We start from the raw sequence: 27165 nt of genomic DNA, 5'->3' as shown, positions 1-27165 counted from the left end.
TTAATCCAGCCAAAATATATAGTGGTTTATTTTTTCTCTCTTTTTCTGTAATTTTTATATTACACACACACTGTCTTTTTGAGGTGCGTGGGATTTTACTAATGGTTTCCTAAATTGCAAATGAAATTTGTTACATCATTCATTCCATAAATGTCAGTGACTTGAAACTACAGAGATTAGTGTATTATTCTTTGTTAAGAGATTATCTAGGGCTGCTGTCCTGGAACACGTTCCATATGGAATGAGATCAAGAGACTGAAAGCATTGACAGACTTGTCTGTATCAGCACAGACCTTGGCAGACTGAAAAAAAATAGTGTTTACACTATGTCCCGCTCACAGTATACTGAAGTCATCCAGAAACACAATCTGAAATTGATTAAAAGCAGGCATATTCTTGAAGGAAAAACATAACCCTCATCAAAGAGGGAAATGCTGTGCTATGGTTAAGAAAACATCAATCATATACCTTGGCAAGTTTTTCTCCTCTGAAGTTTAATGTCACAGCCTCAGTATTCCTAGGATTGTGAACTTCTATGTGAACTTCATCGTTATCCTCATATTCTCGTATCAATGCTGCTTTCAATCTGGCCATTTCGTTCTGCTCACCATGCACTAAAATCTACAAGAGACAGTTTCACAATTAACAAGGGGTACGCTCTCAAAAGGTGCACTTTATTAAATAAATCATCCAAGAAAGTTGCTGCTTTCCTGTGCATCATGTTTAAATATATACAATTGTCTTGGGCAACCAATATTGGTAATGTCAACTGTACTACACACTGTGGTCAGTTCCACATTTGCTTTTGTATTCTATCCAGTACAGTCTGCATTATAAAAGTGCTTAGATACCATGATGAATGCAGGTACAAAAATCTACACAGATTTTACTTATTTTACTAAATGGACTAGCTGCTAGTATTTTGTTATGAAAAAGGAATGTATAAAGTTCTTCTGTTTAACTAGAAAAGTCACAGTCAGCCATGTTTATATATATTTGCATGCAACGCACATGTATGCATATATATTCATGAACTGCTCATGAATTTAAACTTAAAGCTTCATTAACATTAATAAGCTTATAAATATCTCTGATAAGTTCAGCTTCCTTTTCCCCTGCTTCTCCCTTTCTTGAAAGGAGCTGCTGGCACAGATATTCTTCTTCTCCCTATTTTAGGTTCCAAATTCCACTCCTCATTTTCACAGCACCCTATAACTCTGTCCCTGCTCTCATCTCCTCTTGCTCCCAGTGCTTTGCTCAAGCTTCTCCGACTATTCCTCTTGTCTTCATTGGCATCTCTACACCTCCTTTCGCATTGCCCTGGTCACTTGGAACAAACTCCATCGCAAATAATTTTTACTAAATAACCTCCTGCTTATTCTTCCAAAATACCTGGAAACTCGCCTATTCCATGATTCACTTTGGCAACAGTGACCAGATGCCACATTGTATTTGCTCTGTAGTGTATCTTATAAGTAGCCACATACATAGAACTTAACTGCTGCAACATGGTATAGAGCAGTGGTCCCCAACGCGGTGCCTGCAGGTGTGGCACCCGCAGGGGCATCTTAATGCGCCTGCGTCCTGGCCCCCGGCACAGCACCCGCCGAAATGCTGCCGAATTTCAGCGGCATTTCGGTGGGGACGCCTCTCAATGACGACGCTTGTCGTCGACAAGTGATGTCATCAAGAGATGTCACCCCCGAATTTTGGCAGGGACGCCTCTTGATGATGTTGCTTGTTGACAGCAAGTGGCGTCATCAAGAGGCGTCGCCGTCGAAATGCTGCCGAAATTTGGCGGCATTTCGGCGGGTGCTCCACCGCCGCAGTGGTCCTTCAGCTGGCACCCGCCAGCCAAAAAGATTGGGGACCACTGGTATAGAGTAACCTCATCTCAGAGAAGTCACCACAACACATCCACAGCAGTGCTGCAAATGAACCAGGTATTTAAATTTTGCTGGTGTAGCATGGTGAGAAGTATTTTGCCTACCTTTGAAGCAGCAAGGGGACTGGGCACTGCCAGAGGCACTATACTAGATTTGATGAACCAATGACACAACCTATATTCCTACGAAATAATGAACATGCACACTAACCACATGCGGAGGTTTCAGTGCCCTGATAAACTCGCTGGTTTGTTGGTAATCCGTGTGAGCAGAGAAAGAAATGTAGTCTACAGACATCTTCAGTGGGAGCTTCTGCCCTGACATAGTTGTGATCTCTTCAGGTTCAGACATTATGTGCTGTCTCAAAAGAAAAGTACTCCTTTCAATAAACAAGGCATTTGAAAAATCTTCTACAAAATATCCAGTTTTTCACTTTCAGAACCAGAAAAATAAATATCTGCAGTTGGTTTAAGTGGTAAATATTTGAACAAATATACATTATAAAACATATATACATTATACACACCTGGGATCAGTCATAAAAAAATTAAACACATACTTGCATCCTGTCCTTGCACAGAACATTTAGGACTTCACTTGGCCCTCACACATATGACCATAACTCTCACTGAAATCAATACAAGGTATGTGTATCTATCTCTGATTGCAGAATTGGATTCTGAGGTCCTTTCCTGATTGCAACTTCAAAGCAAGTGAAAGTGCTAGGAATCCCAATCTGATCTCTGATGTAAGTGGGAGTTCAGTCATTGACTCCAGTGGGATCAGGATAAGGGCAAAAAATTGAAAGACCATGTGGGAGGAGTGAAGGGGAGAAATATGTTAATTACACTTTCTTGGGATGAGCTACCTGCTAATTTTTTAATAGTATATGGAAAGATTTTTTCATTTAAGAATAGACTGTTACTGAAAATTGTCATCTGCAACTTTACTGGACATTTCATTTGTTTTTGCAGGGTACAATTGGCTTTGGTTGTATTCAGTCATCCATACATGACAACAATCTTATTGTTTAACAAGTTCAAATAAATAATCCAACCAGGGATCGCTCCTTTTAATGTAACATATAAACTAACTACCATGGCAGTCAAATGGTAATAACTCACCTTGGCAAGTGTTCCTTCAACACAATACCCTGCTATTATTACTCCATTTCTCTTATCAGTACACCAGCTCTCAAACAATTCTCTGGATAAGCCACTCTGCATCATACCTGGGGAAGCCATAACAACACTCGGGCCAATGTCATCAAAGTGATCCATACTCTACAAAACAAAAAGCAAGAACATCAGTTCGTATACCTGGTTAAAATAAACAGAGCCCGACTGCATCCCCTGATCCACATGCAAAAAGGGACCTACGTGGAAAGATCACACTTCATCCTCATGGAAGTCACCTCTTTGGCAGAGTTCCTCCCACCTTTGCCCATGAAGGACATTTTGTGGATCTCTTCAAGAAGAAAGAGTAAGAGAATGCTCCCCACCTCACCAAACTTAAGCATATCAGGTAGACAGATGAGATAGCCTCAGTACAACTACTGATATTACTGTATGAAATAACTAATTCATATATTTGAATATTTTAAATTACAGAAGTATGGTTAGCGCTGCCTTATTTATTTATTTCAGATACACTCCAAAGAAAGCCTTATATTAGGCAAGAGTATGATTTTATATCTGTTCCAGAAACTAAACTTAAATCCTCCATAAACTTTCAATTAAAGTACTTGTTCTAAGGTCAGACAAGTATAGCAATGGCCCCGCCACCCAAAGAGTACTCCTGGGAGAATTCTGCGCCACTGCGCACAATTCATGTCTCCTGCAAATTTCTTTGCTTCTCCACAGAAAAATGACTTTCTGATGTGGAAGCAAACGGAAGTCACAAGAGTGGTCATGCAACCCTCCCCAGCAGTTGTTTCAGGTGCCCAGGGCAGCCATCAAAGAGGTAAATCACTGTGGGGCAAGGGGCATGACTGGGAAAGACCTGGCTGGTGGCTCCTACTCTGTGCCAGGCTCAGCTGCTAATCCTGGATGGGGAGGATGGACTTCCTCTTCCTCTGCACGGCATCTGGCATCAGACCCACCCCCCGATTTCTCCCATGGCTGTAGGAAGCTCTGCAAACTCACCACCACCACCCCTGCGCTTCCCGCACCCATCACTCCTCAGCTGCCGGGGGAGGGATCAGTGTACAGGAAGCTAACTTTCCCATCTGCCCAACCCCGGTGCATCCACAATTTGCAGAATTTTAAAATATTGTGAGCAGAACTTTTTTTTTTTTTTTTGGTGCAGAATGCCCTCAGGAGCAAAATAGGAGCGATCACAGTGAAGTGTAATGTTAGTCAGTGGGCATGCACTCAAGAGGTTAGCCAGAAAACCCTATAGGGAAGCCATACTTGGGATTTCTGTGGAAATTAAACAGCAAAGGTTGGATGTGCATAACCCATCCAGCATTACAGAATGGAGTTTAAAATAACAAAGATATCGTTAATAGGAGAAAGCAGATTTATACTGAAAGATTCAGTTATAAAATTCTAAATCAATCAATGGTTTAAATTCCTAGGAAAGTACACCTATACACTAGTTAAACCTCATGTAAATGCAAAGTATTTGATACATCTTACTTCTGACATGAAACATCCTTTATTTACACTCACCTTCAGATTACTAATGTGTTTGAAAACAAATGGATTGTTGATGTTGATTTGCTTGCGGATCTTGTCATTCATAGCATTTACATATGTCTGATACACTGCCATGCATTTCTTTGCCAAAGAGGAGGCATAGTATATTGGGATGTCATGGAGTTCAGGGTGATTCTGCCAGTATTCATCTAGAGGAACATTTTACAAGGCATAAATATTTTAGCAGTTTCCAAACATGAATTTTTCAGAATTAACATTGTTTTATGAAGTCAGGTTTTCAAATATTTCCAGTGCTGTTAGAGACAGGAAATCAACGTAATAAGAAATGTCAACATGCCTCTTTTGACCTTGGCTATTTGGGGAGGGGGAAAGTGAGAGAACAAACCTGAAAAAAGAGTAAAGGTAAAACAAATAACTAGACAAAAAAGTCAAATATCAGTTTTTCGCAGTAGAAGACCAGTCAGACTCCACATAACCACCAATTTTCAACCACTGCCTATAAATATGTATGATGTTACAGAGCATTCAATTCACTTTTATAACAACACTGTTTAAAGAGAAATGAGTTCTAGTGCATTACTGCTAATCAACAGGCTGGCATATCTATGTCAAATGTTAATTATAAAAAATTATAACTAGCAACAAAATCTGTAGAGTCTTGTTAGTGAGACTTCACAATATCACCATTAAAAGTTCTACAAGCCAAATTCACAGATGCACAGAGTTTACAGCCAGAAGGGACATTAGATCATCTACCCTAACCTCTTGTACACCACAGGCCATTAAAATTTCACCCACTTTCCCTGAGCCCCAATTCTGCCCTAAGTTTCACCTGTGCAACTCTAACCCACGAGCCTAAGAGGGAGATATCTCTTAAAGAGATGTATGGGGGTGGTGGTGGAGCGAATAGGAGTGAGTTGTGTCTGGGTCACTGTTGCTAGCAGAGTTGCACTCCACATCCAGATGTTTCTGGAATTGGGTGTGGTAGTTTTTGGGTTTGCTCCAATATGTTCCCTGTTGCTGTGGTCAGCCTTGATGAGGGTAAGCCATTGGGGCTGCTGCTTTGCAAAAGGCCATGTGAACCATGTGGATTGGAGAAGCTAAGCCCAGGGGCAGAAAGCAGGCTGTTTTCCCTAACTCTGAAGCATTTTGCAGCAGATTGGTGAGTGATATTGTTAACCCTCCAACAGGGTTAATTATAGAAAGGGAAAACTAGGAGGAAAAATCAATTTATTTTAATTGTATACTTTGAATGTTGTTTGATTTTAACCAAACTGTTTTAGTTAAATTGTCTCAGCTAGTATGATTCACCAACTTTTCTTTAAATGTGGAGAGTCATTTATATTTTACTATTCTTAGTTTTGTATTTTCTTGTAACAGTGTTTTTTTTTTTAAATCTACATACTTAACTGAGTGATTGATTAATCAGTTAACTGACTGGCTAACAGTGATTTCAGAGGAGGAAGAGTCTGCCAGGATTCCAACTGAAATTCCTACAAGCAAGTGGAAGCAAGATGTTGCTTTTGACTCAGCAGACTATAGATTGGTGATCAAAGCCTCTGAGACTCAAGTGAACTCAGCCTAAGCTTTTGGGAACTCTGAGTTCCTTCTCACTGTGTTTCTGTGGGGATCGACCTGTTTAGATTTAATTTGTTTTCTTTATTTATGTTTATGTAAAACTGTGAAGACAGTATATGTGAATTATAAAATAGCCATGTCATGCTGTAAACATAAAGTTATTTATTACTATTAATTATGTTTCTTTATCATAACATTTATAAAGTTGGTACTTAATTAAGTTAATCTCTTTTGTTCTTTTTGGGACTTGAATGTGGGGAGGTTGACCCTGTGCATCCTTGCTGAAAATCCTTCGAGACTGAATTCTGGGTCTCCAGCTGCATTTCTATGGGAGTTGGGGTTTTTTAGGCACTGAAGAAGGACAATGAAGCGAGCTCTGCCCACCCAAAGGTTACACAACTATTGCCTTCCAATAGGTTTGAACAGGCATAAATATTGGAACTTATTGAATAGTTCTATTCAAGATGTACAATAGATTGCAGCTCACTCTCTCTTAGCTGTTTCTTTTGGAAGACTAACAGAAGTAGTAAAAATCCAACCTACCAAAAAACAAAAAGACCCCCCCCACACACACCCCAATAAAACCTCCACTCACTTGGTTACTTGATAGCAGCAGCCATGACCTCTCCCCCCAAAAAATGTACATGAAGCTGGTCTGTTGCGTAACAGGTATCACTTGGAGTGGAACCCTACTTTAAAGTAGGATTTCAAGAAAAGCATTGATTGTACTGTAGAACAGTGGTTCTCAACCAGGGGTCTGGGGCCCCCTGGGGGGCCATGGGCAGGTTTCAGGGGGGCCACCAAGTAGGGCCAGGGTTAGATTTGATGGACCCCAGGGCAAAAGCCAAAGCCCCAGCACACAGGGCTGAAGTACAGGGCCCTGAGCCCCACCACCCGAGGCTGAAGCCGAACTTAGCTTTGCAGGAGCCCCAGACAATTGCCCTGCTTGCTATCCCTTAATGCCAGCTATGGCTTTAATATGGAAGAAATCAGTTGCTGTGGCACAGGTGGGCCATGGAATTTTTTTTTGCATGTTGGGGGGGGGTCCTCAGAAAGAAAAAGGTTGAGAACCCTGTTGCAGAACATAACAGGCTATTCACAAAGAAAAATTTGGCCCAGGCACTTTCAACAGGTGGCATATTCCCCCATCCCCCTCACTCAAAAACGAGCTAAGGAACTTTTTAGAGCACTGAGAAGGTTCTTGGTGCTTTTACTATGCAGTTTGTACTGAGACACCTATTTAGGTTAACGGTTTTTGTGTGTGTGTGTGTGTGTGTGTGTGTGTTTAATTGAAACAGTTATACTGGTACAACCTTTAGTGTAGATGCAGTTACACTGGTATAAATCTGCCTTAAACCAGTATAGCTTATACAGGAATAGCTACACTAGCATAAAGGACCTTTATATTTGTATAATTGCACCCATGCTGGGGGCCAGGGTGTGCTGGGGGCAGTTGTGAAACTTTTCTTTGTAGAACAGGCCTCACAGAAGAAGTCCGACAAACTCCCAGTCATGAAACACTCACAATTTAAAATGTTAGGTGCAAAACAGCAAATAAAGATAACCAAAAAAAAAAAAGGGTGGGAAGGAAGGGGTTTGGTTGGACAAGAGTTACAATATGATCTCACAGTTGCAGCATATGCCTATCCTGATAGTGGTGGGTTTTTTGTTTGTTGGTTTGTTTTTAAAGTATAGTAATTCACTTCTTGTAAGAAGTTTATGAGCATAAGAAGAACTGAAGGCCTAAATTAGAACAGGAAAACAAATGGAGAGGCCTAGAGATGTAACCATATCTGTGCAATTGCATTTTCTACACAGTTAGGCACCCCTTTGTGTGTCTAGTTTTAGTTGATGTATTTTCTTTTCCCCCCCTCTTTTTTAAGAGGCATACTAATGTCATAGGAAATAGAGAACAAAGAACTACAAATTAATGGTTATATTAGATTTTTTAAATTTATAATTTAAATATCCTTTGTTACAACTCCCCCCCAAACATGACCAACTGTAACAAAATATATAAATAATGGAATTGTAGAATATAGAAAAATATAACTCATACCTAATGTACACCCATAGGCCTGAACTTCCAGTCTACACTTACGCAGATCAATAACTTATTCTGAGAATAAGCACCAGATTTAAATGCCGAGCTGAGTTAAAATGGGCAGCAGGTTTAAAACATATAAAAGGAAGTTCTTCTTCACACTGTGCACAGTCAACCTGTGCAACTCCTTGCCTGAGGAGATTGTGAAGGCTAGGACTATAACAGGGTTTAAAAGAGAACTAGATAAATTCATGGAGGTTAAGTCCATTAATGGCTATTAGCCAGGATGGGTAAGGAATGGTGTCCCTAGCCTATGTCTATCAGAGGGTGGTGATGGATGGCAGGAGAGAGATCACTTGATCATTACCTGTTAGGTTCACTCCCTCTGGGGCACCTGGCATTGGCCACTATCAGCAGACAGGATGCTGGGCTGGATGGACCTTTGGTCTGACCCAGTATGGCCGTTCTTATGTTCTGACTCCAAGAGACACCATCACGTATGTCAACAGGATTATCCACTTGTCTAAGGGTATGTGCAATGTGTCTCAGGTGGCACGTGACCAGGATTCATCACTGAATTTGATCCAGTGGATGGGACATTAGCTTCCCCGGCTTGGGCCAGGTACTGACGGGAAATGCGATGTGAACGTTGATCCATGCCCCCGATCATCCACTGTGTGATCTCATACTCCTATTTCATAGCTTCTCCCAAAGTGAGCTCTGACTGGCTCCATTTGCAAATTATGAATTTGTATGACTCCACCCTCCATGGAAACTTACTCTCCTACTCATGCAAAATCACTGATCTGCCCAGTAACTACCAGCCCTTATTTCTGGATGGTTCTTGGCACTTTAAGTAAATGGCCTTGCTGTCTCCTTGCATACGTACACAGACAGAGACAGAAACAGAAATCAATTAACGTCTGAACTGCCTCCCCCTGACTCTCTGAACAACTAAAATACTGCAGTGCAACAGGCATGTGGCTATCCTGAGCAGAAGTCCTGGATTGTTGTTAGTTCTTTTGTTTTTCTGGACATGGGTGGGGGAATTACATAACAAGGGAGAAGGAGCAGAAAGTGCAACCAGAAAGGAGCAACACTGGCTTCAAAGCAAGTTTCTGAGAAGAAGGGACAGCATTCTTCAGACTGTAGCCTCTAGTGTTTCAACATCTGAGTACTGGAGAAAAAAAACAAAACTGCCATGGCTGCAGGCTATAGAAGAAATTCCTGTACCTCAAGGTAAAAAACGTGCCAAATGGAAATAGTGCAACTAGGAGACGCAAGGCCTGGCTGTCAGAATGAAACATTATGAAAAATGCTCCTCAGAAGGCCATGACTTTGAAGATGATATAGACATGTCTGAACAATTTGGATCAACTGGTTACTAAACTTATTTCTGCACCATTCTTATGGACTGTTTATCATGTTTTACTATGCTAGCAACTGATAACAGATTATGGTCATATATTTGTGTTTTGGTTGAGTAACTGATGAATTTCAAAATATGTGTATTCAAAATATTAATTGGTACTGTATGTTATTTTGTTGTGGGTGCATTTATCAGTCACATTATAACAGTTACTGCTAGATTTCTGAAATGATTTTTTATTGCTTAATATAATCAAATATCCTAGGTGAAAATTTCTTGATTAAAAGTGAAGTTTCATTATGCGTTTAATAAATGTTAACATTTAAAAAGTATTTTTCAAGCTGTTTGGTATATTGCTAGATATAAGCATTTAAACAGCTTTAGATAATTCTTATGATTTATTAATTATATTCCCTATAAAACAGGGTTTAGAATAAATCAGACCATTTAAACAGTGTGCAAACAGCTGCAGTGGGAGGACTCTCACTTAATCTCATTTGCTTTAAAGCACTACACTGAGTAATGCTCAGCAAGACTTTTTTTTACCATTTTGTTTCAGGCTCCAGCTTAGACATAGGGGTTATGAACATCTATCATCTGCAATGTCTACAACTTCGAATACTTCAGACTGTATTACCTGTATCAAAAGAAAGATTTTCCTCATCATCCAGTAAAACCATGGATGAGTTTGTAATCAGGAACAACAAATTCCAGCAAGACTCCATCGATGAAAAGACCGCTCGGTGAATTTACTCAACAAATCAACCTTTCATCTTGTTCAGAGCAAATATTTCATTTGCATGATTCAATCATTATGACCAGCCTACACTTCATCCGGCAGAGCAGACATCGCTGGAAGGTTGCTGGATACAGTGTGTGAGTGGGAATTTGAACAATGTGCAAAAAACATTGGTGAGAAATTCATTATTTTTAGTCTTGATGGGTGGAATAATGTATACAATGATCCAGTAGCATGTGCTTGTGTGACAACAGAAGGTGGAGAGGCACAAAAGAAGTCGGTCTTGCAGAAACAACTGATACAAAAGGAAATGCCCATACAGCAGAACACATACAAAGAAGTAGCAGTAAAAGCTATAACAAAAATTCAAGTGTCAGATGTGTAGCTTTATCACTGCAAGTGCAGCAAAGATGAGAAGAAACTTGGAAGATAATGAAGGGAACCTGAAATTTATAACATATGGATCAGAGTTCATTTGATGCATCTTTTAGCCAAAGACTTAAGTACAACTCCAGGAATAAAGGAGAATGCTATTGAAATTGCAAAATACTTCCGTTACAACCACTTTGCTTCAGCTTCACTGAATAGAAAAGGAGGATCCAAATTTAATCGTCCCCCAAGATGTATGATGGAATTCAGCGGTTGACTGTTTTGAGCAATTTATTATGAACTGGCCTATTCTGATGATAATTTGTGAAGAAAATTGTGACAGAATCGATGGAACAGCCAAGTAGTCACTATTGGACTAAAGAGAAATGTAGTAGATATGCTGAATATATTGAAGTTTATTTCCATAGCCTTGGACAAATTGCAGAACGATTGCTATAATACTGCAATGCTGCTGAAATTTGGAAAGAACTTCAAGAGACACTGAAGAAAGAAATACCGACCACAAAGTTAAATTGCAGGCAGTAAAGAAGCAGATGGACCAAGCATTTACTCCTCATTTTCTTGCCAATATTCTCAAACCCAACGTACCAGGTAGAAGATGCTGCTGCTATAACATGGGCATCTATTAATCACCCATCAATCACGCCACTCATAATAAATTTCAGAAATGGAGGTGAATCATTCAAGCAAAACATGTTTGTTGATGATGTTTGTAAGAAAGTAACAGAACGGAACTGGTGGAATTCTCTAGCTAAGCTCCTGGAACCAGAATTTGTTGAAGTGTTAAACCAGTATCTGACAACAGTAATCACTTCTGTAGGCACAGAAAGAACATTTTCTTAATCTGAATTAATTCATTCAAAGTTGAGAAACTGATTGGGAGTTAAATAAAAGCAGGAAAAGTTGTCTCCCTCTTCTAGTCTATGAATAAAAACAAGAAGGGACTGGATCAGATCTAAAAGCCTAACTTGTCTCATTTTTAAGGGACATAGAGGAGTAGGAAGTTAAGCTCCAGTCATTTGCATTTAGGCATATTTGAAAAATTTCCCAGGCTGCTCTGAAATAATCAGTTTAGTTCATTGGCTACAGAATCCCTCTGTTTCTTTAATAAGTCAGTAGTTGTAAATGTCAAATATGTCTTGATAAGAGAAATTCATGTATCCAATACATTAAAGGTTGTTTGGTTTAACACAAATACATTTTATATGCTCTTGTGTGTTTAATTAAATTCTAATTACAATCCTAATGCAGTTTGACATAGATCATGACCAAAAGGCTAGTTATCTAGTAAATAAGCAATACATCATTCACAATTTTCTAACATACTAAAAATATACAATTAATAAAAATCAGAAAATATTAAACTATATATTTGCTAAAGTAATGATATAATATGCAGTCTTTTGTAGTAAAAAGATGTCCCAAATCTTGTGTAAATCTTGTGATTTAGTTGTAAACCAGCATGCTTTAATGGTTATATCAACGAATGAGAAAGCACCTTTCTTTAGGCACTAACTGAAGTACAAATGGAAAAGATGATTACAATCAATTATTTAAATCCAGGCATTCCACTTGGTAATTAAAGTCACTGATTTAAGTCATCTTGATTTAAATCAAGTAACCCTGGGATTTTTAAGTCATTAGCTCACTGCAAAGATGTTGAAAAATTTGTTTAAATAAATAAATACATACAAACTGATTGTACATAAAAGGACAGCCATTACAAAATTTCCACTGTATTTTGCTCCTTCAGTGTTAAATGATGTGAAGATACATACCTAAGATCAAAAGCAGCTCCTGAGCTCGACCCAAGGCAAAGACGGGAATAAGACCTCTACCTCCTCTGTTTACAATATCATGAACAGTGTTACAGAATCTTGCTTCTCGCTCTTCCCTTTTTTCATGAATATGGGTACCATAGGTGGATTCCTAAGTAGTAAAGTACATACAGAGCTATTATTAAAACAATGGTGAAGAGCGGCCACTGGGAGCTGCGAGGTGCCGTGCCTGTGGATGGTAAATGTCTCATGGCCTGCATTCAGATTACCCTGATGGGCTGCATGTGGGCCGCAGGTTGCCCACCACTGTATTATACTCTTCTCTGAAGTCAACAAGAAAATGCTGACCAGCATATTGAGGTTATCTTATTGAAACAGAACTTCTATTTACAGTTAAATCTTCCATCCCACTGTAAATGCATCACATACATGACCCTCACTCTATTTTGCTCAAGACATGAATTGTAGGGAGAACGAATGCACTGAATTAAAAATAAACCAACTAGAAAATTGCTGCGAAAAGAGAGGCTGTTTGTAAGGACAGACTCTGGCAGCAGAGAGAAGACTCACATTTTGATACTTTTCTCAGGGTTGTTTTTTAAATGCTGATTTTCCTAAACCAGAAATGCTCACCCAAATGTGCAAAACAAATACACAGGCATTGTTGAATCTCAGAGACAAAACTACAACAGCAGAAGAACCTGACTTGGTAGCCAGAGCTGGACTTTGGTGCACCGAGGTGACCCATCCTCCCTTTCTTTAAAGCCTTGTCTGCATTGGGGATTTGCCTTGATTTCAGCCATTTGTGGCCAGCCAGCAATGCAGCTTTACCAGTGCAAATCCCTAGTGCAGACAGGCAAAGCTGCTCTTTACCCTGCCTGAAACTAAGATAAGCTCCACCAGCACAAACTAGGGGTTCTAAGAATGCAGCTATACCAGTGGCTGAAATCAGGGCAAATCCACAGTCTAGACAAGGTCTCAGTCTGGAGCCTTAAGGAATTTCTTCGGCAGAAAGGCAGCTCATAACACTATAAATAGGGCCTCTAACAAAGTCATGGTCCATTTTGATCAATTTCACAGCCAGAGGGTTGTAAAACTGGTCAATTTTATGTTTGCAGTTGTTCACATCTGAAATTTCAGTGTTATAATTGTGGGGTTCCCAACCCAAAAGGTACCTGGAAGTGGGTCTGAACTCCCCACCTTTCTCCTCCCCGCCCCCCCCAGAGCTGCCATGCAAGTGAAGGACAAGTCCTGTCCTGCCTCCAGCCCAGCAGGTACTCACAGCCAGAAGCCCTCTGGCTGGGGCACTTCCAGAAGCACGAGGAGATCGTACCCACCTCCACAAGTTTCCTCCAGCTGCAAGAACCTCCAGATCTGGGCAAGGAGCTTCCTGCAGCAGGGGGAGGCACTTGGAAGTGGGTCTGATCTCCCTCTCCCTCTCAGCTGCCATGCAAGAAAAAGATAAGTCCTATCCTACTAAGCCCTGCAAGGACTCATAGCTAGGAGCCCTCTGATTGGGGCACTCCCAGCAGCAAGGGGGAGGATCTGATTTTATGGGGAAGGGCTTATTTCACAGTCCTTGACACATTTTTCACAACTGTGAAACTGGTAGGGCCCTAACTATAAACTGTCGACAGAATCTAAATGTAATCCCAAAGGTAAAGTACCAGATTCCACTCTTTTCTTTGAATCAATACTGAACCAATGCAACATTATGCTGATAGGAGGCGCTATGATGCTGGAGACGCTCTCTTGCAGAGACATAAAAAAAAGGTCTTGACTATGTGTATTCATTAAAGGTCCCTCAACACGCCTTGCAAGAGAAGGAGTATTAATCTGTGTCCTGCCCATATTCCCTGCTGTAGCTTCAACTGTTGTGGTTGGAATGACTTCCTTCTTGTGCTACTCTTGTTCTAGCAGGTTTCTGGACACACCTCTGGGACAAAGTTGGGGCTTACACAGCTTAGAGAAGTGACACAGAGCTTTGGACAGTGCTTTGAGACTGGCCTGAAACACAATAACTATACAGAAGTTATTATATGCTAAATACTGTATTGATTTCCCCTGCAGCCTGAATGTAAGGGACACATAACGCACATTGCTAAAGTTACATCACCATCAAGCTTCTACCTTTATTTTGACATTCACTTCAGATCTTAGTAATTCCTTCTAGATACTCTCGACTACTAATTTAAATAAATCACAGTGTGAAACTTACAATGATAAGAATATCAGGTTTAATATTAGGAATCTCAGCTGCCATCAAGTGTCTGTCTTCCTGTCTTGAGAAATCACCTGTATATAAAAGCTGTGACAGAGAAAGAAAAATAATAACCCTGTAATTAGACAGAATTACTAAGCCAGCAAAAAGATATTAACAACGTGTTTTGTAGAGGAAAAGTTTAATATTTTAGTAAAGCTAATTTCATGGATTTATAATAAAAGGTTCAAATGTTTTGAAGATCGCTTTGACAAATACATTGTGCTTATATGTTTTATTATGAATACAATAAACAAATCCTAATTGCAATGACTGAAAGATTTCAAGCAGTATATATAAGCAGCTATAAACTTAAATATCAACATTTTTGTAATTCTTCCTTTCTGTTACAAAAGTGACATTTTTAGAGTTTTGCACCAGTACATAAGCCATTAAGAACTTAAAAAACTCAAGAGCTTCCATTTGAGAATATCAGCATAATGAACAACCCCCAAAAGGAACTATTTTAATTAGCTTCTGTTGTACTAAAGACTGGTATTTCCACATTACTACTTTAAACTGAGAAAACTGCACACTTATTTTTAAAGGAAAACCCATAATTTAAAATGCTTTCTGTAAGGTCTTTATCCAGCTCTCCAATACATTGGTCTCTCCAGATCAATTCCTAACTGCATAGTGAAGGGCAAATTGAGCCCCAAATGGAGTAAATTACAGGATTTTCACTTCATAACTTCAACATGCTGTATCCTACACTCACTCATTTGAAGATAGTTTAAATACAAATCATGCTCAAAAGCTTGAATAAGAACACAGATGACCAGCAGATCATGGAAAAGACAAACCATCTATGTAGCTTGCTATCGTGTAGCCTATATCACATGCTTCAAGAGAAAGCACAGAACATAATGCATATAAAAAATAATAATTTGAGCAATACACACAACAAAGAAGAAAGGCTGTTTCTTCCTGCCATCAAGAAGACCACTATCTCTTCTCATTTGTATTCTAGTTATTTAAACAGAGTCTTCTCAATATATGTTCTTAACCCTTTCTGAATCTTGCTAAGCCAGAGGTTTTCAAACTTTCATAATGTAAACTATATCTTAATAGGGAAATTACCTTGTGGATCACCACCTTCCCATTTGCAACTACACAAAACATTTCCTCTCCCATTTGTGATCACTTCTTAGTGTGCCTGTGGATATTTTAGAAATTGTTTATAGGGAGGAAGATTAGTTTTCCTGTCCAGATACTGAACTGGGACTCACAAATCTGTGTTTGACATCTGATTTGGCCACAGACTTGTTGTATAACCTTGGACAAATTATTTAATTTTTCTGTGCTTCAGCTCCCTCTACATCAAAAATGGGAAAAAGGTTGTTTTGCAGATTAATTAATTAACGTGAGGCACTATAGTACTATGGTGATGGAGGCTAGTTAAGTTCCTAGATAGACAGACAGGTATGGGAAAGTAAAGTATTTCTGGATTAAGCTGCCTTTTAATGCAATTTAACTACTGGATGCCAGGACAACCAGCAACAGGTGACCAGACAGCTCTCAGCAGATCAGTGTGGTAATGTCTGTGCTATGTTATTCCAAGCTTAGACCACATACTTAAAACTCACCTCTGCCATGAAGGCCACATATACTATCTCACTTAAATAAAACTGCTGTCACTCACCAGCTATAACTGATTAAAAATAATACTTCAAGACAAAGCCTCGTTCTGGGTCTTCCAGAGTGCTTGGTTTGGGGTTTCTTGCCTATTTTCATATTTTGAGCTTGGAACTCATTGCCAATACTTAAAAACTAATAATAATTTTTTTGACAAGGAGTTACTGCTCTATACTAAAAAAATACCTTCACACCAGCTATTTCAATCATAAACATGGCTGCTCCCAGGACATGGCCCGCATGGTAACACCAGAACTTGATTCCTGCCACCTCTTTTACTTCATGAAAGTTGATGGTTTCAATTTTGTCCATGCTTTCTTCCAGATCTGTCTCCGTGTAGAGCATGTCATCTGCTGAAATATTGCTGTATAAAAATGAAATGGCCAAGTATCAGCTAGTTTCACCGGTTTACTTTACAGAATAATTACAGATGTGCTCCCTTGATAGATTTTGTAACTCAAGATCCCCATTCAAAATTGCGGATTCCTTCCAAATTAAATATTGAACCAGCTAGAGCCATGGGGTTTCTAACACTATTTCCCTAACCAGTATGAACAGGTAATATATTCAGAAAGGCCACATTAGGGTACCTTTTTCATGCAAGGCAGTATCTTGTACTACCAGCACAATGGGTTCCCAATGGGCATTACTTTAATACAAACAATAAAAATATAACTTAATGATTGCTATAATAACCAGATCAAAACAGTTCTCACACACACAAAAACAGCCTGTCTATGCCTGTTAGCAAAAACTACATGTAATGATAGCTATATCTACCGTACATCTGATCCCAGTGTGGAGAGGGGTACCACATACTGCTTACCTAAATCTATGTAGAGGATAGTTAGCATACATTAATTATGGTGCATTTCCCAGATTCAGATTCTGTCATGCATGTAAATACCATTGTACAATATTAGTCTGATGATTCATAACACATTGTATGCAGCGTAATTGTAGCCCTGTCAGTCCCAGGATATTAGAGACCAGGTGTGTCATGGTATAATTCCCCAGTCTGAACCTTAGCGTCCAAAAGATGGGGTACTAGCATGAATTCCTCTAAGCTCAATTACCAGCTTAGTACTTGTAGCGCTGCCACCAACCAGGAATTCCAGTGCCTGGTACACTCTGGTCCCCCCAAAACCTTGCCCGGGGACCCCTAAGACCCAGTCCCTCTGGATCTTAACACAAGGAAAGTAAACCCTTTCCCTCACCGTTGCCTCTCCCAGGCTTCCCCACCCTGGGTTACCCTGGAAGATTACTGTGATTCAAACTCCTTGAATCTTAAAACAGAGAGGAAAATGCACCTTCCCCCCTTCTTCTCTCTCCTCCTCCCAGACTCTCCCTGAGAGAGAAAGTAATCCTAACACAGAGAGAAAATAACCTCTCTCTCCCCCTTCCCTCCTTTCTCCCCACCAATTCCCTGGCGGATCCAAGACCCAGTCCCCTGGGGTCTCACCAGAATAAAAAAAACAATCAGGTTCTTAAACAAGAAAAGCTTTTAATTAAAGAAAGAAAACAGTAAAAATTATCTTTGTAAATTTAAAATGGAATAGGTACAGGGTCTTTCAGCTATAGACACTGGGAATACCTCCCAGCCTAAGTATACAAGTACAAAGTAAAATCCTTTCAGCAAAATAGAAATTTGAACTCCTTCCAGCCAAATACACATTTGCAAATAAAGAAAACAAACATAAGCCTAACTCGCTTTATCTACCTAGTACTCACTATTCTGAACTTATAAGAGCCTGTATCGGAGAGAAACCTGGTTGCACGTCTGGTCCCTCTGAGCCCCCAGAGTGAACAACAACCAAACACTGACAGCACACAAAAAAACTTCCCTCCCTCAAGATTTGAAAGTATCCTGTCCCTTGACTGGTCCTCCGGTCAGGTGACAGCCAGGCTCACTGAACTTGTTAACCCTTTACAGGCAAAAGAGACATGAAGTACTCCTGTTCTATTAACCCTTAACTATCTGTTTATGACAAGGTGGATGAGGAAATATCTTTCATTGGACCCACTTCTGTTGGAGAGAAAGACAAGAGCTCTTCTACAGGGCTGGGAAAGGTTCTCCAAGCTTCGCAGCTAAATGCAAGATGGAACAGACTGTTTAGCCTATGTGGTTAGTGTTTTAGACTCTCTTCCTACTACAGTTAGCTCACATTCCAAGGTACCATTCTAAGGTTGTGTCTATGCTACTGCAATAAGTCTACCTATGCTACGCAATTCCAGCACGTGAATAACGTAGCTGGAGTCTACATAACTTAGGTCGAGTTACCACGGGGTCTACACCGTGGGGGATCCCGTCGACTTACCTTACTCTTTTTATCAGGGGTAGAGTACAGGGGTCGACTGGAGAGTGATCTGCAGTCAATTTGGTGGGGCTTTATTAGACATGCTAAATCAGTCGCTGGTGGATTGATCTCAGAGCTCGATCCCTGCTGTACTGTAGACCTGCCCTAAGACAGAGTGGCTCATTAGCAACTCTGCAGTCATAAAATAAAGAGGAGGGGGCTAGTGGGTTACAGGTTGTTGCAATAAGCCATAAATCCAGAGTCTCTATTCAGTCCACGATTTTTAGTGTCTAGCAGAGTTATGAATTTAAGCTTGCAGCCTAGTCTTCTGAAAGTGTTGTGCAGGTTTCCTTTGAGGATTAGGAGCGATAGAGACACTATATCTGACCTCTCACCAAGAGAAGATAAAAGATATTACCTCATCCACCTTATCTCTCATAATACACTGGTCCATCAAGCTTTTTTCCCCTAACTGATCTTTTGAGTTTTAAAATTAAAGTTTCTGGTGAAATTGTAAAATGTACAATTAATGTTTATTGAACTCCCAAATTATGCTCAGGGCTGTTAACGTCATAAAAAAAAGATGGTTCCTCTCCCAAGATACACAAGAATAATGAAGAAAGGAGGAACAAATATATGCAAGTAACCAAGCAGCCTAGTGTCTCCCACAATTCTGGACATCAGGGCTGCTCTCCGCCGTCTGCAACTTCATGGAGGCAGATCAGCACTTTGGCACCAGACACTGGGCACACCCTCTTTGCTCCCACTTGCCACCAGTTTCTCTGCCTCTATGGCAGCAGACAGTGGTGGTCGCTATTGCTCTCACTCTTTTTCAGTTTGAGCTGTTTCTGCCCAGTTTTTGAGCAGTGGAGACCAACATGCTCCCTCTCCAACATTCGTCCTCCTGCCTCAGGGATTTAATTCTCTCTGAACCTCTGCTGTAGCATCACCTTGCCCAACTCCTCTGCCCCTTGAAGGCACGGCACAGCAGACAAGAAAACATAAGATTAGATCCAAGCAGTGTTCTATTTGTGAATCTCCTAGTTTGGGCAGATAGAGAGTTGTGCACATCTTGCATCCAGCCAACCGGTCTTGGGGCTGCAAGTCAAACAGGCAGGTGGAGTCCCCTACCCACCTAGGCAGTCACATCTCCAATGGGGAGAGAATGGACCAGGAACCCCAGTGTAGAGCAGGGAGAGGCTTCAAAAGGCGATGAGGACCCTGACAACTTGACTCAGGGCATTGAGGCAGGTGAGTGGTCCGGCTCTGAATGTGAACAGGATGGGTGGAAAATGCAGCAAAGTTTTTTCTCCCCTGAGAAATTTCAAGCTATGTGCAACAAGGTTGTTTCCACTATTCAAATCCAACCTGAGCAGGCTCTTGAGAGTGAGCCTCAGAGTAAATAGGTCCCCTCAAAATCTACCCCTGAGGTGGTGACATCCCTTCACTCCTAAGGAAGTGATTAGGGATGAGTGGAACAAGTCTTATAAGGGCAAGTGCATTAACAAGAGCAACTTCAGGCTCCATGACATTCAAGAACCAAAAGGGATCTATTGCTGATACCGAAGGCTGACCCGCCACAGAGTCCCTCGCCAGGGATATGGTTTTTCTCTTAGAGGGGGAGTTCTATACTAAGAACGCCAAAGATAGAAAGATCGAGGCTACTCTCAAAATGATTTTGAAGTATAAGAGGGGTAGCCATGTTAGTCTGGATCTATAAAAGCAGCAAAGAATCCTGTGGCACCTTATAGACTAACAGACGTTTTGGAGCATGAGCTTTCGTGGGTGAAAACCCACTGCTTTTAATGATTTTGAAGACTCCTCCACCACTATCCGAGTGTTTCTGGCAGTTCCCTGCTTTGCAGGAGCATCTTTCCTAGCTGGAAGATCTCCAAACCCTTAAACGAAGAGATCTTTGGTTCAATTTTAAAGAAAGTCTCCCTAGCAACAGCTTTTGTAGCTGATGCCTCAATAGATGCAATGGGGTTCCCAGCCTGAGCCACGGCTTTCAGTGTAACTAGATGCCACCTAGGGCTCTGTCCCTGGAAGGTGCACACTCACTCTAGGCAGGTTCTACGCGTGGTGAAGTTGACAGGCTCCCTCATTTTTGGAGAAAGGCTGGAGAAGGAGGTGGCTGACAGTGCAGCAAAATCTCACCCTGCCCCACTAAGTGCTCTAAGGAGAGAGTACATTAATCGGCTTTCAGACACATGCACTCCTTTTGCTCTTTGTAACAGTGAAGGGACAACCACATCGGTACCAGCAAAGAGACAACATATTCTCCAAGGGAAAGAACAGTAGAATCGAGATCCCTTGGCCCCGCACCCATCCAAGCCACTTTATGACCAAGATTGTGTAGGCCTCTGTCCAGAACTGAAGCTAGGGGACAAAATTTCACATTTCCTAGAGGAATGGCTCATCGACCACAGAAAGATGAGTCAGGAAGATAGTGAGAAACGGGTATTCCCTCAAGCTATGGGCTCTGGTCCAATGGTTCTTCATCCAATCACCCAATTCCAACAATGCAGGAAAACACAATCTGATCAAGAATGAAATGTCTCATCTTCTGGCTATGGCACTGCTAGAATAAATGTTCTTCTTCGAGTGATTGCTCACATCCATTCCAGTTAGGTGTGCGCGCCGCGCGTGCACGTTCGTCGGAAACTTTTTTTACCCTAGCAACTCCAGTGGGCCGGCAGGTCGCCCCCTGGAGTGGCGCCGCCATGGCGCCCAATATATATCCCTGCCGGCCCGCCCGCTCCTCAGTTCCTTCTTACCGCCGTGTCGGTCGTTGGAACTGTGGAGCGCGGCATAGCTGTCCTCCACGTCCCTAGCTCTCCTAGTTTCTATCGCTTGTTTATCGCTTATCTCTAGTTCTATATAGTTGTTAATTAGTATTGTTAAGTAGATAGTTTAGTAAATAGCTGTTAAGTAGTTCCTTGCCGGGGGCTTAGCCCTTCCCGGCACCGGGCGCCAGGCTCATGCCTGTTTCGCCAGGCTTCAAGCAGTGTGCGGCCTGCAAGAAGCCCATGCCTACCAGCGATCCCCACGAAGCGTGCCTGAAGTGCCTCGGGGAATCGCACAGATCTGACAAGTGCCGCATCTGTAAGGCTTTTAAGCCGAGGACAAAAAAGGAGAGGGATCAGAGGCTCCGAACTCTCCTAATGGAGGCGGCACTTGACCCGTCGACTTCGCAGACCGTGGTTTCGGCACCGGCACCGGATCGCTCCGGCACCGAGAAGACTCCCCGGCACCGACCTTCTCCGGCACCGGAATCAGAGCCTAGGCCGTCGAAGTCTAATACTCCGGCCAGGCAGACCCGGCTTGAGCGCCCGGCCTCAACATCGGCCGCGGCACCGCCGGCACCGTCAGCACCGTTGACTCCGGGCCCGGCGGGTCCGTTGAGTCCGGTGCCGCCGAGCTCCCCCATGAGATCTGGGGTTGAGATAGTGGTCCCATCCACTCCGGAGACCTTCGCCTCGGCTCGGGACCTTATTGCCCTGACTGAGCCCACTCGGCTGCCACCCCCGGTACCTCCGGTGCGGGTTGTGTCCAGAGGCAAGCCCATGCTGTCGGCGCCGCCCAGAGACAGTCGTTCGCCATCCAGGTCCCGACGTCTTGGGCGCTCCAGATCCCGACGCCGCTCGCAGTCCCGGCACCGCTCCCCTCAGCGATACCGGTCGCACTCGCGGCAACGGTCGGCATCGAGACGGTCGCGGTCAGGCTCCAGTCGGCGTCACCGGCACCGCGACTCCAGGAGCAGGTCCCGACGCTACTCGCCACACCGGTCGACCTCCCGGCACCGAGCTGGTGGCAGGTCCCGGTCCCGGTCCCGGTCTCGCTCGACCTCCCGGCACCGAGCTGGTGGCAGGTCCCGGTCGACCTCCCGGCACCGAGCTGGTGGCAGGTCCCGGTCCCGGTCGATCTCCCGGCACCGAGCTGGTAGTAGGTCCCGGCACCGAAGCGGCGCCCGGTACCGAAGCGGCGCCCGGCACAGTGACAGATCCCGGTCCCGGTCCCGATCCCGGCACCGATATGACTCCCGGCACCGGTCCCCGGCACCGAGACGATCCTCCGTGCCGGCACGCGCAGACCCGTACCATCCAGGGTCGGCCCCGCCGTGGCCCTCGAGGCAGCCGTCCGTATCCTCCCAGACGGACAGCGGCTATGCGCTGGGCACCGACCGGCAGGCGGCGCTGTTTGCTGATCCGCCGCTGCAGGACCAAGGCCCACAACAGTGGGGATTCTGGACACCCTGGGCGTACCATCAGGCCCAGGGCCCCCAGCAGCTCCCTGCTAGGCCGGCGACTGCGGAGCGTAGGGCCCCTGAAGCCTCTTTGTCTCGCCCCCCTCCCTCCCCGGAAGGGGACGAAGGGTCCAAACAGCAGGACTCCGCTGTGGCTCCGGAGACAGAGGCGAGGGCTGAGGAAGACCCTCAGTTGGACACTATTGTGCCTGGGGTCTCATCATCCTCCTCCCCGGATGAGGCGGTGGCGGGTACCTCCTCCAACAGTCCCCCCCCCGCTGGATCTCAGGGCGCACCAGGACCTCCTCAGGCGATTGGCTCAAAACCTGAGTCTGCAAGCAGAGGAGGTCTCGGAGATAGAGGACCCAATTGTCACCATCCTCTCTTCCGATGCTCCCACCAGGGTCGCCCTGCCGTTCATACGGACCATCCAGGCCAATGCCAATACTATCTGGCAGTCCCCGGCCTCCATCCCTCCGACAGCGAAAGGAGTCGAGAGGAAGTACATGGCCCCTTCTAAGGGGTACGAATATTTACATGTTCACCCGACTCCCGGTTCACTGGTAGTGCAATCGGTGAACGATAGGGAGCGTCACGGCCAGGAGGCTCCGGCCCCCAAATCCAGAGAAGCCAGGCGGATGGACATCCTTGGCCGTAAGGTGTATTCGGCTGGGGCGCTGCAGCTCAGGGTCTCTAACCAGCAGGCCCTGCTGAGCAGATACGCCTTTAACTCCTGGGTGGCAGTGGACAAATTTAAGGAGCTGCTGCCACAGGATGCTCGCCAAGAGTTTACGGCCATCCTGGACGAAGGCAAGAAGGTCGCGCGCACGGCCTTACAAGCCTCCTTGGACGCTGCGGACTCGGCTGCCCGTACCCTCGCGTCAGGAGTTACGATGCGTCGCATCTCCTGGCTGCAGGTTTCCGGCCTTCCGCCAGAGCTCCAGCACACGATACAGGACCTTCCTTTCGAAGGCCAGGGCCTGTTTTCCGATAAGACAGACCCCAGACTTAAGAGTTTAAAGGACAACCGGGTCATTGCGCGGTCCCTCGGGATGCACACCCCCGTGACACAGCGTAGACCCTTTAGGCCGCAACAACAGCAGCACCGTCGGCCGTTTTCCCAGTTCCGCCAGCGGCAGGACCTTTACAGGCGCCGCGGCAGGAACGGGAGGCGCAGGCAGTCGGGGAACCAAGGGGGGCAGAACCAAGGCTCCTCAAAACCCCCGCCTGGTCCTAAGCCTTCATTTTGAAGGTGCGCTCGAGGGCGCAGTAACAGTTTCCCCTATGGATCCTTCCCCCCCGTTTTCCAACCGCCTTTCGTTTTTCCTCCCGGCGTGGTCCCAAATAACATCGGACCGCTGGGTCTTAAGCGTGGTGCAGACGGGGTACCGCCTGCAGTTTGTTTCGTTTCCTCCTTCCCGCCCTCCTTCCTCGTCCCTCTTCAGGGACCCCTCTCACGAGCAATTCCTTCGGCAGGAGGTGCAGACGCTCCTCAGCAAAGGAGCTATAGAGGCGGTTCCCGAAAACGAGAAAGGCAAGGGGTTTTATTCCCGCTATTTTCTGATCCCCAAGGCCAAGGGGGGCCTCAGGCCTATCCTCGACCTGCGAGAGCTCAACAAATACCTCGTGAAGTTGAAGTTCCGCATGGTATCCCTGGGGACCATTATTCCATCCCTGGATCCGGGAGACTGGTACGCCGCCCTCGACATGCAGGACGCGTATTTCCACGTTGCCATTTGGCCACGCCACAGACGCTTCCTCCGCTTCGTTGTGGGGGCTCGTCATTATCAATTTGCGGTCCTCCCGTTTGGCCTGTCCACGGCCCCGAGGGTGTTTACAAAATGCATGGCAGTTGTCGTGGCGCATCTTCGGCGCAACCGTGTCCACGTGTTCCCTTATCTGGACGATTGGTTGGTTCGGGGCACGTCGGAACAGCAGGTGTACAGCCATGTCCGCGTGATCACCGGCATGTTTGCGAGTCTGGGCCTCTTGATAAACACAGACAAGTCCACCCTGAGGCCCACTCAGAAGGTGGAATTTATCGGGGCCGTCCTGGACGCCACTGTGGGCAGGGCCTCGCTGCCTCGGCAGCGGTTCCAGACCATGGCGGCGATCGTTCAACGCTTGCGGTCAGCCCCGTTGACGTCAGTGAGGACATGTCTAACCCTGTTAGGCCACATGGCGGCGTGCACTTTTGTGACCGACTACGCTCGGCTCCGCATGAGGCCTCTCCAGCTGTGGCTTATCAGTCATTACAGGCCAAGGCAACCGCTAGACATGTTAATCACAGTCCCCCAGAAGGTCTTAGATTCCCTCGGCTGGTGGTTGGACCAGTCCGTATTGTGTGCGGGTCTTCCCTTTCACCCGTCTCAGCCCTCGGTATCCCTGACAACGGATGCCTCAGATCTAGGCTGGGGGGCCCACCTAGGGACCCTGCGGACGCAGGGCCTATGGTCCCAGGAGGAGGTGGGGCTACACATCAACATGAGGGAGTTGAGAGCGGTCCGCCTTGCTTGCCAAACGTTTTGTCATCAGCTTCAGGGTCGTTGTGTAGCCGTGTTCACGGACAACACGACGACCATGTATTATATCAACAAGCAGGGCGGCACCAGGTCCTCCTCCCTGTGCCTCGAGGCGATACGACTCTGGGACTTTTGCGTAGCCCACTCCATTCACCTCAGGGCTTCCTTCCTTCCCGGAGTACGGAACACGCTGGCGGATCGATTGAGCAGATCCTTCCTGTCACACGAGTGGTCCCTTCGCCCGGACGTCGCTCTCTCCATTTTCCGGAGGTGGGGTTATCCCCGGGTGGACCTCTTGGCGTCCAAGGGGAACAGGAAGTGCCAAGCGTTCTGCTCCTTTCAGGGCAGGGAGCCGGGGTCGATAGCGGATGCCTTCCTCATCCAGTGGTCGACCCACCTGTACTATGCGTTTCCTCCGTTCCCTCTGGTTCACAAGGTCCTCCTGAAGGTGCGCAGAGACAGGGCTCGTGTGATCATGGTGGCCCCGGCATGGCCCAGACAGCACTGGTACACCATGCTGCTAGACTTGGCCGTAGCCGACCCAGTTCCCCTGCCCCTTCATCCGGACCTGATTACCCAGGACCACGGGTCTCTCTGTCACCCAGACCTGCAGTCGCTGCACCTAGCGGCGTGGCTCCTGTGTGGCTAACTGGTTCCGAGCTGCGCTGCTCCACGCCTGTGAGAGAGGTGCTCTTGGGCAGCAGGAAACCGTCCACAAGAGCCACATATTCGGCAAAATGGAAACGCTTCTCCTGTTGGTGCGTAGAGAGAAATCTCCGCCCTATGGAAGTTTCGGTATCCGAAATCTTAGATTATGTTTGGTCCCTCAAAGGGCAAGGTCTGGCCTTATCGTCGTTGCGAGTCCATCTGGCAGCTATCTCCACCTTTCACCCGGGTGCGGACGGTCGCTCCGTTTTTTCTCACCCGACGGTGTCGAGATTTCTTAAAGGGCTGGAACGGTTATTCCCTAACGTCCGTCCCCCTGCTCCAACCTGGGATCTTAACCTGGTGTTGTCCCGGCTCATGGGGCCCCCTTTTGAGCCGTTAGCTACTTGCTCCCTGCTTTACCTCTCTTGGAAGGCTGCCTTTCTAGTAGCCATCACCTCAGCTAGACGGGTGTCGGAACTCCGAGCCCTTGTGGTAGACCCCCCATATACGGTCTTCCACAAAGACAAGGTACAGCTTAGACCACACCCTGCCTTTCTACCCAAGGTGGTCTCAGCCTTCCACGTCAACCAAGAGATTTTCCTCCCGGTTTTTTTTCCCAAAACCTCACTCCTCAGGCAGGGAGCAGCAGCTCCACTCGCTGGATGTCCGTAGAGCTCTCGCGTTCTACATAGAGAGGACCAAACCCTTCCGCAAATCCCCCCAGCTTTTCGTGGCGGTAGCGGACCGTATGAAAGGGCTTCCTATCTCCTCCCAGAGGTTATCCTCGTGGGTTACGTCCTGCATCAGGACCTGTTATGACTTGGCCCATGTCCCTACGGGCCGTGTGACTGCGCATTCTACCAGGGCGCAGGCGTCGTCGCTGGCTTTCCTTGCCCGTGTGCCCATCCAGGAAATCTGTCGGGCAGCGACCTGGTCATCGGTCCACACCTTTGCTTCCCACTACGCCCTGGTACAGCAGTCGAGAGAGGATGCGGCCTTCGGAACTGCAGTGCTCCGTGCCGCGACTTCTCACTCCGACCCCACCGCCTAGGTATGGCTTGGGAGTCACCTAACTGGAATGGATGTGAGCAATCACTCGAAGAAGAAAAGACG

At 45.0% G+C, this 27165-nt stretch overlaps 1 protein-coding gene across 3 annotated transcripts in view; it reads right to left on the bottom strand.

Annotated features, from left to right (window-relative positions):
- Positions 1 to 27165, bottom strand: part of CPSF3 (cleavage and polyadenylation specific factor 3) — a 65154-nt gene that overhangs the window by 19152 nt on the left and 18837 nt on the right. For 2 of the 3 annotated variants that reach the window (XM_050950746.1, XM_050950747.1), the window contains exons 5-11: positions 16526 to 16703; positions 14663 to 14752; positions 12445 to 12595; positions 4559 to 4734; positions 3011 to 3169; positions 2097 to 2243; positions 469 to 621 (exon numbers count right to left, since the gene is read on the bottom strand). In XM_050950746.1, coding sequence (XP_050806703.1) covers positions 469 to 621; positions 2097 to 2243; positions 3011 to 3169; positions 4559 to 4734; positions 12445 to 12595; positions 14663 to 14752; positions 16526 to 16703 — 1054 coding nt within the window. The remainder of the gene's footprint in view (positions 1 to 468; positions 622 to 2096; positions 2244 to 3010; positions 3170 to 4558; positions 4735 to 12444; positions 12596 to 14662; positions 14753 to 16525; positions 16704 to 27165) is intronic. The other variant, XM_050950748.1, reaches the window with a different exon arrangement.

This window comes from Gopherus flavomarginatus, chromosome 4, assembly GCF_025201925.1.
Source record: "Gopherus flavomarginatus isolate rGopFla2 chromosome 4, rGopFla2.mat.asm, whole genome shotgun sequence".
NCBI classification, from domain to species: domain Eukaryota; kingdom Metazoa; phylum Chordata; order Testudines; family Testudinidae; genus Gopherus; species Gopherus flavomarginatus.
This window is presented reverse-complemented; position numbering and strand designations above follow the sequence as displayed.